This window comes from Tasmannia lanceolata, unplaced genomic scaffold (assembly GCF_043159265.1).
Source record: "Tasmannia lanceolata isolate RefF3 unplaced genomic scaffold, GAP_Taslan_0.1 ptg000015l, whole genome shotgun sequence".
NCBI classification, from domain to species: Eukaryota; Viridiplantae; Streptophyta; class Magnoliopsida; order Canellales; family Winteraceae; genus Tasmannia; species Tasmannia lanceolata.
The window spans coordinates 57192419-57207572 of record NW_027518692.1 but is presented as its reverse complement, the minus strand read 5'-3'; the positions used below and the strand labels follow the sequence as shown (position 1 = coordinate 57207572).

The following is a 15154-nucleotide window of genomic DNA, read 5'->3' as shown; positions in this document are numbered from 1 at the left end:
AAAAAAATGTACATACTATAACTTATGTAACTCGGGTCGAGTCGGGCTCCTTCAAACCCGGCTTGACCCGAGATTCATGCAGGCTTTTGAATGCTGAACCCGGCTCGACCTGAAACCCATGAGACCTGAACCCAACCCAGGCTATTTTCGGGTCGGGTCGATGCGGGTCGGGTAAAACCCGGCTCGAGTTGCAGCCCTAATTCCAACTCTTTGATCTAAGAGGTTTCCATAATAATAATATGCAGTTCTTCTCTAGACTAGAGGGCTAGGATCATCTTAGGGAAATGATTTTTTTGGGGACAAACCTGTTTGGTTGTGGGCCATCAAATGGACGATTTGGATCTTCCTATGCTGCGGGCCTTACAGTACTTCTTTGAAAAATACAAGACATGTAGACAGTGGACCAACGATCTAGACGGTTGGATCTCACCATTGGTCATCGTGTGAAAATTACCCCCAGTCAAACAAATCCTAACCGTTGAAAGCTTATTTGGGGTTGTTTCCATTTCTATCCCCAACTTTGTTATCCTCCTTTGGAGTACTGGACAGCGAAGCAAAATGCCACCCACTCACCTGCTAAATTACTAAAACCTCTTCCGTCAGCTAGGCCCCTGTTTACTACAGACACTCCTTCAACACTAGAAAAGTCATACTCACTGGCCTCTACTTCTCCACTTGCTCTCAAATCTTAACAGTGAGAGGTTTCTTCGGGAAGAGAAAAAGCAGAGCAATGTTCAAACACTCTGTCTTCCTCTTACCTCTATTCCTCCAAGTTCTCCACTCTGCCGCTGTTGCTCAAAAGAAAGGTGAGCAATACACTCAAACCCTCTTTCTCTTCATAGAATGTTTCTCTAATGCAATTTCAGTTGTGACAATTTGAATGAAGAACACGTAAACCCTCTTTCCATTTGCATTCTCTTCTCATTCTCCTGCTTGGTTTCCTCTTTGGTCTGAATATTACTTGACTGTGATTTTGGTAGTATGTGGGTTGGTTTGGATGTATACCCAAATTGCAAAATTGGGTCTTTCTTAGATTGTAGTTTCATGTGTAAATTGCTACCTGGCAAGGCCCATATGGCAACTAAGTTTTAAATTTGATGTACATCTAAGCTCACCAAAAACTATTGATTTTTCCTTGTTTTTGGATTCATGTATGCTCTCCTTTTTTCATCATGCTTTGATTTTAGCTTCCCTCTATCTACAAAATGCTGAGCCCTAATTCCACAAGAGCATTTGAAGAAGCATAGAAGAGAATGATTATTCCATAGTTTGGAGGAATGGGTTTACTGTTTTTCATGAGTTGAACTCACCTTCCTGGTTTGAAGGTGATTTGAATGATTTTGCCTTTTCTGCAGAACCATTTGCCCTTCGGATAAGCTGTGGAGCTCGCGAGGATGTCCGAACCGACCCCACCAATACTCTCTGGTTCAAGGATTTCGCTTACACAGGAGGGAGGCCTGGAAATGCTTCACTCACAAATCGCATCGTTCCTCCGCTTAAAACACTTAGGTTTTTTCCTCTCTCTGATGGCCCAGAGAATTGTTATACCATTAATCGTGTACCCAGTGGGCATTATTGGGTGAGAGTCTTCTTTGCTTTAGTCGAAGGATCCAATCTTGAAAATGAGCCTCTATTTGATATTTCTGTTGAAGGAACTCAAGTTTATTCCTTAAAATCGGGCTGGACCAGTAGTGATGAGTTACCATTTGCTGAAGCCTTGGTATTTGTCACGGATCATTCTGTCTTGGTTTGTTTCCATAGCACTGGTCATGGGGACCCATCCATTCTTTCGATTGAAATTCTTCAAGTTGATGAGAATGCATACAAGTCTGGTCCCCAATGGGGTAAAGGAACAATCCTTAGAACAGCTAAAAGATTGACTTGTGGTTCTGGGAAACCAGCATTCGATGAAGACTACAGTGGCAATCACTGGGGTGGGGATAGATTCTGGTCTGGAATTCAAACGTTGGGCCAAGGTTATGATAAGCATAAATCCGTTGAAAACACCATCAAGCGGGTTTCAATTCCACCTAACTTTTATCCAGAAAAGCTTTACCAGTCAGCAATTTTTAGTACTGATAGTCAGCCGGATTTATCATTTAGTATGGAGGTGGACCCCAACAAAAACTACTCAATCTGGCTGCACTTTGCAGAGATTGAATCTGGAATTACCAGTGTAGGGCAAAGGGTGTTTGATATACTAATAAATGGTGATATTGCATTCAAAAATGTTGACATTATCCATAACACTGGGGATCGTTATTCAGCTCTTGTGCTAAACAAGACTGTCGTTGTGAGTGGGAGAACTCTAACAGTAACCATGAAGCCTATGAAAGGAAGTCGCGCCATCGTTAATGCCATTGAGGTCTTTGAGGTCATTGTCACGGAGTCCATAACTTCACCAGAAGAAGGTATACTTCACTTTATATGGTAACTGTCTTGTTTTAGCATTCACTCTAATCGCCTTACCGTAAGATATGATTATGTTCTTATTTGTAACGTAAAATACTTAAACTGCTTATGCTGAACTGCCAATCTTGCTTTGACTTATAATAATCTTATACTGTGGCTTTGCATCTTTCAATGTGGAGATATGTAACCATTCAAAAAAATGTGGAGTTATGTTTTCCATGTGCAATTTAATAAAGTTATAGATTGGATGGAACTTTGTGGTGTCCTGTTGGTTAGCTGTTCATTATTGTCTAAAATATATTTATCTCTAAATTGAGGTTGTGATTCTGAATCCAGATTTGAGTCAGAATGAACCAAGTTTTCAGTCAACTAAGAATGAATAAACTCAGATATACAAATTTATAGTTTGAATATGATAAAAGCACGCTTCCACAACTAAAAAAGTCTAGATAATAAAAAAAATCGATAAAGGATGAATAAATTACCATTAGAATGTGTTGACCAACACAACTCAACTCAACTCAACTAAGCCTTTGCCCCAAACTAGTTGGGGTCGGCTAATGAATCCTTTAGAAAATTTTCATGAAGAAGGTGAAAGGATCTACCCGGCTCAAATTGACCAAGTCTAATCCTGACACTAGTTGGGTTCGTCTACATGTATCATTTTCTTCCATTCTATCCTATCCAAGGTTATGTTCTCTGTTATGTTCCTAGCCCTCAAGTCTTTCCTCACTGTTTCTACCCAAGTTGTTTTTGGTCTGCCCCTACCCCTTTTTACTCCATCAACTTGGCACGAGTTACTTCTTCTCACTGGAGCATCCAAAGGCCTACGTTGGATGTGCCCAAATCATCCTAAACGGTGCTCTCTCATCTTCTCCTCAATTGGTGCCACCCCCACCTTTTTACGGATGCCGTCATTTTTAATTCGATCTAACCTTATGTGGCGGCACATCCCTCTAAGCATTCGCATCTCTGCGACACTCATCTTATGCACATGCTGCTTCTTGGTGGCCTAACAGTCTGAGCCGTACAACATGGCTGGTCTCACAGCTGTCTTATAAAACTTTCCCTTCAACTTGGTAGGTATTTTACGATCGCACAGAACTCATGAAGCATGCCTCCACTTCAACCAACCTGCTCTTATTCTATGGTTAACATCCTCTTCAATCTCTCCTTCCTTATGTTGGATTGAACCAAGATAGCGAAAGATATCTCTCTTAGGTACCTCCTGTCCAGTCATATTTACTACATCCTCGCCCCACCTCCTTACATTACTAAAGTTGCACTTCATATACTATGTCTTAGTCTTGCTCAGTCTAAAACCTTCAGATAAAAAGCACAAAAAAAAAGGGCTTTCTTAGATGATGGTCCCTCATTACCTTCATCAGAAGTAGGCCCTGAATTGGATTCATCAATCATACCTGACAAAGTCCTTACAAAAAGGAAATATCTAAAATGGTGGCTATATCTTTTGTGTTTCTTCTTGCTGTATCTTTTTAATTTTGGTTTATGATATGAGGTACTTGGCCTTTCAGTTAAAATGTTTATGAACGGTTGTTAACCTATCTGTTTGTTGTCCATTTTAGTTAGGGCTTTGCAAACTTTGAAGAATTCCTTGGGGCTTCCTGTTCGTTTTGGATGGAACGGTGATCCATGTGTCCCTCAGCAACATCCTTGGAGTGGAGTTGACTGCCAATTTAGCAGAAATAGCGGAAAATGGGTCATCGATGGACTGTACTCGCTTAATCCTCTATTTACTACCTCATGGAAATGTATTTTTATAATTTTGCTTCTGATATGGCATAAACATATTCTAGATGCTTCTATATCATTTTATCATTTTATGTTTATGCATGTACTGTTAGTGTAACCATCCTATTCTTTTTACTGGTGCAATTTTGTACTGATTACTTTACAACATGTTAGCCTCTTAATATCAAAATAAGAATTTGATAAAATTAATCATGTAGCTTGGTGGATACTTGACATTCTTAAATGATATTGCCATTCTCAATTGTGTTGTTTACTGTTTTTTATTTTAGAAAAGATGGCCCCACATAACTGGAGTCCAATCCTGTCGAGTTTATATTCTAATGAACACCACTTATGACTTGTGAAGCATTGTGTTGGAAAGAACACTTTGTAATCATAAAAAGTTAGTTTTATTCAACAACTCACCTAGCAAGGAGTTAGTTTCATTAATATACGTGGTGGAACCAGTTAAATTTATTGATTTGTTGAAATTCAGTGAAACAGAGAAATTATTAATCTGAAAATAATAAAAAAATGCTTGCATGCTTGAAAACCAAAGGATGCCTCTATGATTTTGAAAATGGATCTCCATGTGTTTCTCATGTGCTTATAAGAAAGTTTTATATACAAGTCCTCTTTAAACTTATTCGCATCACATGTTTCCCGTGTTCGTTTACAAATTAAACAAACAACGTCAATAATCCAAATAAGTTACTGATAAGAGTAACTACTTAAACAATGTAGTTAAACTTACAAGTGTGTAAATGAAACGAGTTTTCTTATGGTTCAAAGCGGTTGGTCACTATAAATAGAGATCCACGTATGTAGCATTTGATTCGATATCCATTGTGTGGAGTTTCTTTGGCGTCTCTTCTCTTTGACTTCTCTTCTGGCTTGTGGGTAGAGTTAGATAACCTTAGTCAAAAGGAAATGCTCTTCCCTCCTGCACTGATAGGCTTCTTCCTCAACCATTTGGTCCTGAGCACACACACACACACACAGATGCTTGTTTTACTTTTCTTAAGAGTTATCAGATCTCCCACTTTGATTCTCTTGGGCATTTCATGATGAATTTTGCATATTAGAATCATTTTCGCCAACTACCAGCATGAACCATGGATTTTGAATCATTGATTATTTAATTTCTGCCGACCCCGACTACTTTGGGACATAGGCTTAGTTGAGTTGAGTTAATTATTTAATTCCTGTCATCTTTAGCCTTAGCCAGTTGGATTTGCCATGCAATCATATCAATGACCAAATAATATAAATGAGCTTTTATTTATTTTTCTTAATACACCAAGTTGGAGATATAGACACCACAAAGTAGAATTCAATGACTAAAGTCACCTCTCTTCAAAACCCAGTAACTTTATCCTTCAAACTGACAACCAAAACCCATTAACATTATCCTTAGAACTCATAAGTCATAACCTTCAAGCGCCTCACTCTTTCCCAAAAGACCCATTTCAACCACAGCATGCACAAGTCCCTTAAACCCTGCCTATTATGGTACTGTGGTGAAGTAAAACCTTGACTATAAAATGCCCTTTCTTGGGACCTGTATCCTTCCACCAAATTTACTACTATAGTATTTGGTTTGACTCCACATACTCCTCCAAGATGTTCCTTCCTGTTCTGTGGCTAATGGGATAGCATTTGAATTTACTTCGCTCTTCCCTCTGCTGAACCATTTCAAGCCGTGATTGTACTGTTGAGAGGCCAACCAAGCAATTGATGTTTCCACAGCTAGTTGATAGGTACCACACCAACTGAATTTTGAAATTCTATATCCCACGTGATATGCACACCTTTTCAACATGGCATCGTCCTCTTCTTTTCCTACTTGCATCTTCTTACACTTGCTCTTTGTTCTTTCTATTATTCCCATGCATGCAATTTAGGCTGTTTATGGCAGGTTTGGAAAGAAGTTGTCTATTTATTTATTATCTTAAATAGAGAACCCTTTTTCCTAATTTTCTGCTGGGGCCATGGTTTTAAATTTCCACCGAAACCGACACGAAATGACCGAAATGTTTCCGTTTTCATCCCCACCGAAACCGAAACCGAAACCGAAACCGAAATGCATAAACCAAAATCGTAAGTGTAATAGTCGTATACTATATTAGTATGTATTATATAATTATATTTGTACGAAGTGAATGCAAAATGTGGTGCATGCATTATTTATAAATATTTTTATGAATTACAAGTGAAATTTGGCAAGTACTAAATTGTTTGACACGTGCGAGTGTACGACAGTGCATGTCATTAGGTGTTTGGCGTTTTTAAACCATTATGGATTGTTGTCTTGCTTTTATAATGATTTCTAAGTGCGTATTTGTGCCTATTCTAGCCTTTCCTAAAGTTTCATCTTTAAATTCTATCATCAGCGTATGTTTTCATACGTTTCCTTTATTTTATTGGATTTCCAGCGTAACCGAAACATTTCCATTTCTGTGACGTCTGAAACCGAAACCAAAATTTAAAACCTTGGCTGAAGCATTGCTGCTTATGGGAAAATATTGGCCTAAGGGCTTATTTTTCTAAGCCCGAAGTGGGAATTTCTAGAAAACCTCTATATTTTAATTGTGAACAACGTTTAGTACATTAGCTTACTAATTGATGTGTTATATAACGTGTTAGATTCTCCATCATTATTAACTCCAATATACAATGATGATAATTTTCTGGTTTCTTGTTGCCAGCCATTTTGTGAATGTTTTATCTTGCCCTTTATATTGCACCCTCAAAGGTTTACTTAATGGCAAATCCGTAATATTTATATCATTTTTCATGTTTGTAAATTTGAGTAACTATAATTTCACCACCGTGCAGAGGTCTAGATAATCAAGGTCTGAAGGGTTTCTTGCCAGATGACATATCCAGGTTGCGTCATTTGCAGAACATGTATGTTTGTCTGAACATTCCCTTTTGACTTCTCTCTTTTTTTTAATGGTTCCCCTTTGACTTCTCTACTGAGGCCTTGAATAAGAATGCACTTTTTTATTTCTCGTAAAGTTTTGTAAGATTATGTGGTACATCAGTAGTTTCAGTTTGTTATGCATAATGACATAATGGCATCATTACATATCACAGTACCTTTTGACCTTGATATAATTCTTGTTATATATTGGGTAATCCTACCTGAATAATTCATCTCTATATAATATGTACCTTCATAGCTCAATGTTGCCATTTTGCTTGTGTTTTGTGTAGAAATTTGAGTGGAAACAGCATTTACGGGGCCATTCCATTCTCACTTGGAACAATTTCTGGGTTGGAAACATTGTAAGTACGGTGTTTATTTCCACCTACTTTAAATTACAATCATTTTGTTTTTTCATATGTAAATCGGCCTCCCTTGTTTTTGAAATTGTATGCATGACTGTTTCATTCATAATTTATTTAATAATTCACTTGACATCTTATAAGATTGCTATCACTCACTATAATTCCTTCTATTATTTTCATCTCATTTATTACATGGCAAGTTTATTTGGTAGAATAAATTGAATAATGACTACTTACCAAAATTATTTTGCTACATATATCAAAATACTGTGAATAAGAACTTAATCCTATGCATATTAGTTGCTAGTAATGGAAACCTAGATCCCAACATCCCATCTAATGTGAATTCTACTTGTCACACTAAAGTTCTGTTAATAATTTTTCTTGTAGCATTTATCTCTATTATTATGCTACTAAAAGTAATTCCAATTACCCTAGGTGATTTCTCATCTTTAGCTTGATACAATCTTTTATTTGTGGCATATATAATGCTAGATGCCAAGATCTGTTAGCAATTAATACCGGTTTTCTATTTTTTTAGAGCTAGCATTTGGGTTTGTTTCAAGCCTATTAGTGGGTGAAGTACATGTATTTGGAGAATGTTTTGAATGTTACGTTACCTCAATCACCATTTTATTTGGAATTTTTTTTGTGGAAGTTCTGTTGTTGTTTTTTTGTCCCTCTGATTACTTGTTTCTCAGCAATGAAATTGTTGACAAGCGATGTTTACCACTTCTGAAGGTGTCTTTGAGAGTGACTCTTTGAATGGGGTTGGGTCTTCGCGGTTCATGGCCAGTTTGGGTTCTGTGAAAGTTCCACTGAGATTGAATTACTTTCACGGGCTTCATTTAGTTGAATTATATTTGGTTGGTGATGCATATGGTCAATTATTCTACTTCTGATTGATCAAAAGGTCCAGATCTCCAAATCTTAATACAGGGGAGTGCATATAAATCACCTCATGATTTGATTAGGGGTTAATGGTATAAGAAAAACCATCTTTTGTCTCATAGCAAGGTGATTGATCTCTCTGACTCGATCCAATTCAAGAAAGTGGAGGAAGAATTTGCTCTCAGGCCAAACCCAACACCATATCTGGAGGTAAACTCCTCTATAGATTCTTGAGATGGAGCTCGAGCAGGGGGGTTATTACTTGTGCATCTGCGGATCTGCCCATGTGGGGACGCACTGTTTTTCCCCGGGGCCAAATTTATCTTTTGTAACTCTCGAGGCATGATGGAACTCAATGAGTGGTCAGGATCTTTCCATAAAGAAAGGATAAAATGGGAAGACATGCAAAAAACACATAACAAGCCTTATATGACTTAATCACGCTTAGGCTCCTGATGAACTTGCTTAGTTAAGGTAGATCCATAGCTCAAGACCCAGATCTAATCTGATTAATGGCATTTTTTTTTGCTACGAGATGCCTTACTAGCTGATAAAGACCGCTATCAAATTGTGTTCTCAGCGATCAGGCAAATCGTCACATACAGATTCATTCAATCCTAATCATCCACTCGATCTATTCTTGATCTTGCATATATCCCTAGAATCTCCCTAATTAGCCATGAATGATACATTCAATCCATAGTCTAAGAATGCATAGGCCCATTTCTTGAAATGGCCATGTTGGTGAGGAGGTCATCCATCTTTGGATTTTCTTTTTAAGACCGAGAGCATATGGGGATAAGTTGTCTTGAGAGCTTTTATTTGTGACTGGCTTGCTGATTTTGTAGTTCCTTGATTGCTTCCCTAGATACTAAACTAGTTTATGGAGATATGTGAGGTTGGCATGAATGACTCTCATCCTTGTGTCAAATTCCCCTTTCTAATAGGACCATTGGGTTGCATTTGTTGACGAGTTATGCATCACTGCCATAGTCAGGAAGAGGTAGTCTGCTGGTATAGGCCTTGGGTAATATGGGCAATAACTGTTGTGGTTGCTAATCACTCAAAACAAAAATGTCACTAACACATAAACTTTGTGGATATGCTTACTGTTCATCCCATCGATTGACTAGAGATCATGGTTATTGATACCGTTCTGTTTCGTTCGGTAAGGATGAAAATTTTCTTACCAGGGTTTTCCCGATATGGAAATGAGGAACAAAATGTTCTGGTTGGAATTCTATTCTGTACCGGTCCATTTCATTCTGTTTCATGTTTACTGGACGAAACATGACAAAATAAAGTTGGACCTGTGTAGCTGCTACAAAGTGTACAGTCCCAAACTAATGATCAATCACCAATAGAATACAAGACACTTGCACATCAACATATTACACTTTTGGTTTTATTGCCATTTTTTTTGGGTTTGAGAGATAAGATATGACCTATGAGAGATTTTAACAATTCGATCTTTATTTTATTTGTAATATTTATAGTTAGCATGCATTCTTTTTCTTCTTTTTTTATTAATTTTGTTTAGTTCCTTGATATGTTGTAATAAATTTAACGTTTTAATGTGTCTTTTTTGTTAAATTTGGCTGATATAATGGTTTCTTATATTTTTTTTAAGAATTTTAATTTTTAACTGTTTTAAAAATATTCTCTGGTTGTAGTGTCCTTTTCAAAACAGGACACAAGACAGTGAAACGAACAAAAACCCATACAACTCATCCCATTGACCAAAATGACCAAAATGAAACACCAAATGAAATGGTATTCATAACTGTGTGCTAGGGATAGACGGATTTTCAATGAAATCCTGATTCGTAGCTCTCTTGGTCTTATGAATGATCTATCCGTGATTCTCGTCACTTGAGCTTCTTTCTTCCAAATGCCATAATGACTCTGAGGTATCAGGATTTCTTCTTACTCCGCTTTCTATTCCTTGCTTTTCAAGGTGGCGTCTTTTTTGTCGACGGTTAGAATGAGATTCATAAACTGGTTGGTACCAAGATCCTTTTATTTTTCCCAGAGGTTGGTCCATTATTTTTTGTCGTTCCACCACTTTTTTCGCTGTCAAGCAGAGTTTTAGCTCCTTGGGAAGTTTCTTCTTTCAGTATTTTACTGGCTCTTGTCCTTATTCACCATGCTTACACCGTTGGCCATGTGGATCCAACCTTCAAAGACATACTCAAGTGAGACCTTGCTCCCTCTGGCATGCTTATGAAACCATCTTTCCCAGAGGTTTATCCATTTTTCTTTATCGAACCTTGCTTATTCTATGAGTTGTTTAGGATTCAGACTGATAGGCTTGTTCCTCCCCTTTTTTTGCTGTCGCAAGAGACCTTAGCTCCTTAGAAAGTTTTTCCTTTGCAGTCTTTTCCTGGATATTCACCATGCTTTGACCCTTCTATTGATTGTGTTGGTGTTTGGGATCTTACCCTAAGGGGCTGTTTGGATACGCAGATTTTTGAATCTTAGATTTCCGCAAAATCGTAGATGGGAGACGAGAGAAGAAGGAAACCAGCTGTCGTTTTCTGATTTCTCGCCCTTCTTTCCATCAGCAAGAGAGTACGAGATCATCCCATGTTTCCAGGTTTCAGAAATCTCAGGATGGGGGAGAGATTTCTAAAACCTGGATTTCTTACTTAAAATCCAAGATTCTTAAGAGAAGCGAAACGGACGGCCTCCTTCTTCTCTTGTCTCCCATCTAAGATTGAGGAAATCCAAGATTCTAAAATCCGCGTATCCAAATGGCCCCTAAATGTTCACTATTTCTCAATGGATGTTCTCAGTCAGCGAATTTCTTCCTTCATTCTCATCAAATAGAAAAGGTTTATTGTTATTATTTTATCTATATCATTATTATTACTATTATTGTTGGATGGGTTGCTTTTGATGTATCATCTGCTATTCATTGCGGAGGTAGTCCGGCACATCACCAAAGGAGCATGAATATGCTGCCAAGGACCGCACCCACGGATTGAGATCACGGACTTCCTTGGAAGGAGAGGTTGATGAGCCAGAGTTACTTGAATGGAGTGAAATTGATGCTTGAACGGTGATTTTGTGAGCAACATTCCAGTTCCTATGGGAAACTTGGTTTGTCTGTGACATATCTTTTCAGGTATGTTTTGTGGACCTTTTTAAAGGCAAAGGGCCGGCCATTTGAGTCCCATGGAGAGGAGTCGTTGTTGGCATGTGTGAATTGATTGCAGACACGCGAGATGAAGCATAGACAATTGATGGACAAAAGTCCGATCAAAACCCTCTATCTAAAGCAAGATAAAATAACTACGCAATAGAAAGCCACAAAGAACACACAATTTTTACATGGTTCGGCACAACCTACGTCCATGGGCGATACAAGAGAAATATTCTACTAATCAAGAAGCAAAGATTACAAAAGGTTCCTCAATTAATCCAACACTTGATCGAATCCCAAACCCCTCCCTTGCAACCCTTTACAAAACCCCTTCTTGACTTCCTCTTTTGTGCACACAAGAGAGAATCAGTTGCCGTCGTCCTTCTCCACAACCCAAGAGAATTCCTTCTTTCCTCTCTATTCCCAAGAGAGCCAAAACCAACGCCCTTCTTCTCTTGTTTACTTTGTATTCAAGAAGCTCAGAACCCTTGTTCTTCTTCTCCCAATTCCAAAAGGCACATAACAACAAAGTCTTTCTTCTCTTTTCTTGGCCAAGAGAAAACGTCACTTTTCTTCTCTCTTGTAAAGTCGTGTGTGTCTGAGAGAGAGACAGATTCCCAATTCAATTCGGTTTTTGCCAAAACTGTAATCCACTTTCTTTTATTGGCTTCCCGCCCAAATCGGCAACTAATACTGTGGATGGGAAACAAGCCACTTTCCTATTTCCACAAACCACTCCGTGGCTTGGGAAGTAAGGCAACTTTCCAACATGAAGGTTGTGGGAGCCACAACAGAGCATTTTGAAACCCCTTGTTTTCAATTGAAATTTTAGTATATTTTCTTGGTGTGGCTTGTAGAAGGAAACAGAGAAGTTGGGATAGACTGGAGGAGACTTGGCTGTGGCTGAGTGAGTGACTAGAGCATCATGGAAAATGTGGTGATGCCATTCTAAGACACAGGCGACACAGCTAGCATGTAACCCTTATCAGACTATGGGGTCAATCCTGACCTGGAGGGCTCCTGGGTGAAGAAATGTTGGAGCCATACCAAGTTACTTTGAGTCGCTTCTGAGGATTTAAGAATCGCAAGTAGAAGGTTTTGTCGCAATTCTGAATTACCTCAGATTCATTCAATGATGTCTGTGTGTGGAATGCGACAGAGACCGAAATTCGCGAGGTAAGGTTTAAGAGTGGAAAGATTCAATTGGCAGGATTAGGTCTCATGCAGAAGTAAAAGGGGGGGATAGAAGGGTCAAGATCAATAGAAGAGAAGTCATTGAATACTTACAATGCCCTTGATGTAGAGTTGAAAACCTACAGAAAAATCAAGAGGGATGATGAGATCGCATGCAGATCACATATTATTTTTTTCCGAATTGTGATCACAGATATCATTTTTTTTTTCCGAATTGCAGTAATTCAATTTCCACTTGTCTGAACCATACGTGCATTTAGACATGTGGTTATGTTGCTGCCTAGCTCATCTGCACAAGTAAATAAAATCAGAGGTCTATAGAGGCTATTTCCCATATGTTGGGGATTTGTCAGTATTATGAGTTAATATTTTGATTCATACTTGGTTGCTTTCATTTTTTTAAGCTATTGTTGCAATCTTAGTTCCAAGTGATTAATTGTACATTACTGGTTTTCAGAGATCTCTCGTACAACTTTCTCAATGGTTCAATTCCCGAAAGCCTTGGCCAATTAACATCATTACGGAGACTGTAAGCAGCATTTGTAAAACATCTGATTACTCTCAAATTGGCTGCTGGACTGGCAACTAAAACAGTTATTCTGATTAATTCATGGTGCAGAGATCTTAATGGGAACTTTCTATCCGGGAGAGTACCGGTGACTCTTGGAGGAAGGCCTCTCCACAGAGCTAGCTTCAAGTGAGCTGCCATTTTTTTCCAGTATTTACCTTTACAAGTGAAAGTACAAATATTTTACAGTATTATTCATATTTAGCAGTTTATGCTACGAAGTAAGACATTTACTGTGGTATGTATAGTTTTACTGGTAATGCAGGTCTTTGCGGTGTACCCGGACTACGTTCTTGTGGGCCCCACCTTTCTACAGGTTCTAAGATCGGCATTGCATTGGGAGCATTGGGAGCACTAATACTCATCGTCATTTGTTCAACGTGCTGGTGGAAAAGACGGCAGAACATTCTTCGAGCTCAGAACCCTACTGGTGTGATATATAAATGTTCATACAAACTTACTGTCATGCAAACTCATGCAAGTACAGTGTTTGGGCCTCTTTGGATACCTATAAAAATGTTTTTGAAGTTAAATATGATTATTTTTCAGATAATTGTTATAACAGTCGTAGAAATGATACGGTTAATGACTTCCCAAGAGGCCTTAATGTCTCAATTGCAAATAAGATCAAATTAAAATGATCTTATTTGTAAATAAAAACTAATTTTGGTGGCATCCAAAGAAGCCGGTAATTTCACAAAGATGATGGCGTGTGAATTGTCATTTTGCAGCGAGAGAAGCCCACTATGCAAAAGCGAGGACTCATTTCGTGCGCGACGTGCAAATGACTAGACCTCGCGTACATGATCAGTCTCGACCTCTGGCAGACGATGAGCCCCGGTTGCTTTCATAAGTGAACTGCCATCCTTGTTGATTTTGCCTCCATTCTTTGCCATGTATCTCGGTTTTTTGCTGAGCCATCCTGTTCTTGTAGTTCTGGACTTCTGGCATTGGCTGAGCCTTCCTAGAAGAAGAATGTTTGGGAGAGCCCCTTGCAGAATCTTGTACTGATTCTTGAGACAGATCTCAATGTTACCCCTTCTTTTCGGGCAGTTTTTACAGGTTGTAATTCACAGATGTAAATGAGGGGCTCATGTATATTCTGGTTTCTCTCTCATTCTGAACTTTGCCATGCTGGTTTTGTGTTTGACGAAGTTCTGATTTCAGAATTAATTAATAAATTGAAACTTTAATTCATTTATCTATACTATATATAAGAAAATGGCATGCACTATGTGTGAACACGTCTCAGGCAAAACAAATGCCAAGTTTCGTTACTGTTAATGGGCAGCTCCCAGATTTATTATGGGCACATGCATCTCAGGTAATGCAGTCTTATGGTTCTTCAATATTTTCCTAGGTGCTCATTTTGTCTCGGCTTTTAGTTTTATGTTTCTATTTAGTGATCCTAGTTATTGGCAAGAATTTATGGAATCCATCGTTTGGTGTCATAACAAATGAAAAGTTGCTCATGCTGTTAAAGTATAAAAGATAAATAACGCCTTTCTCCAACAGCTTAAGATTTTGGAGAAGTTGGTAAGATAACATGGCACCAAAGCCAAAGGTCTCGAGTTCAAACCTCCCGGATAGCAAAAATTCACATGCGATGGTCGGCCCAAAGAGGAACCACATGTGTCACGTGTTTGCCAAGTGGGCCACACGTGCGGGGGAGTGTTAAATTATAAAAGATAAATGACGCCTTTCTCCAACAGCAGGAAAAAAAAAAAGGTATTTGGATTGATATTGCAACAATACATTTCTTGATATTAGTGAGGAACTGGAAGAATTTAGCAGTAGAAGGATTATTTTGAATTGATCAGAATACAGAATAGGGTGATGATATTTTCACCCCAGCCCCCAATGTGATTTGACGTAAAAAGTGAGTGATAAAGCGTTAT

The 15154-nt window shown here is 38.4% G+C and overlaps 1 protein-coding gene across 2 annotated transcripts; it reads left to right on the top strand.

Annotated features, from left to right (window-relative positions):
- Positions 1-602: 602 nt before the first annotated feature.
- On the top strand, positions 603-14455 carry LOC143892617 (receptor-like protein 4). Of its 2 annotated transcripts, XM_077397351.1 has the most exons (10): positions 606-806; positions 1356-2411; positions 3999-4146; positions 7003-7074; positions 7384-7455; positions 13146-13217; positions 13308-13385; positions 13505-13686; positions 13988-14146; positions 14187-14455. In XM_077397351.1, exons 1-9 carry the CDS (start codon positions 731-733, stop codon positions 14107-14109), a joined length of 1878 nt encoding a protein of 625 aa, XP_077253466.1. In that variant the 5' UTR covers positions 606-730; the 3' UTR covers positions 14110-14146; positions 14187-14455. The 2 variants fall into 2 exon arrangements, with proteins under 2 accessions (XP_077253467.1, XP_077253466.1); XM_077397352.1 differs by lacking the exon at positions 7003-7074 and having other exon boundaries at positions 603-806.
- Positions 14456-15154: the final 699 nt, after the last annotated feature.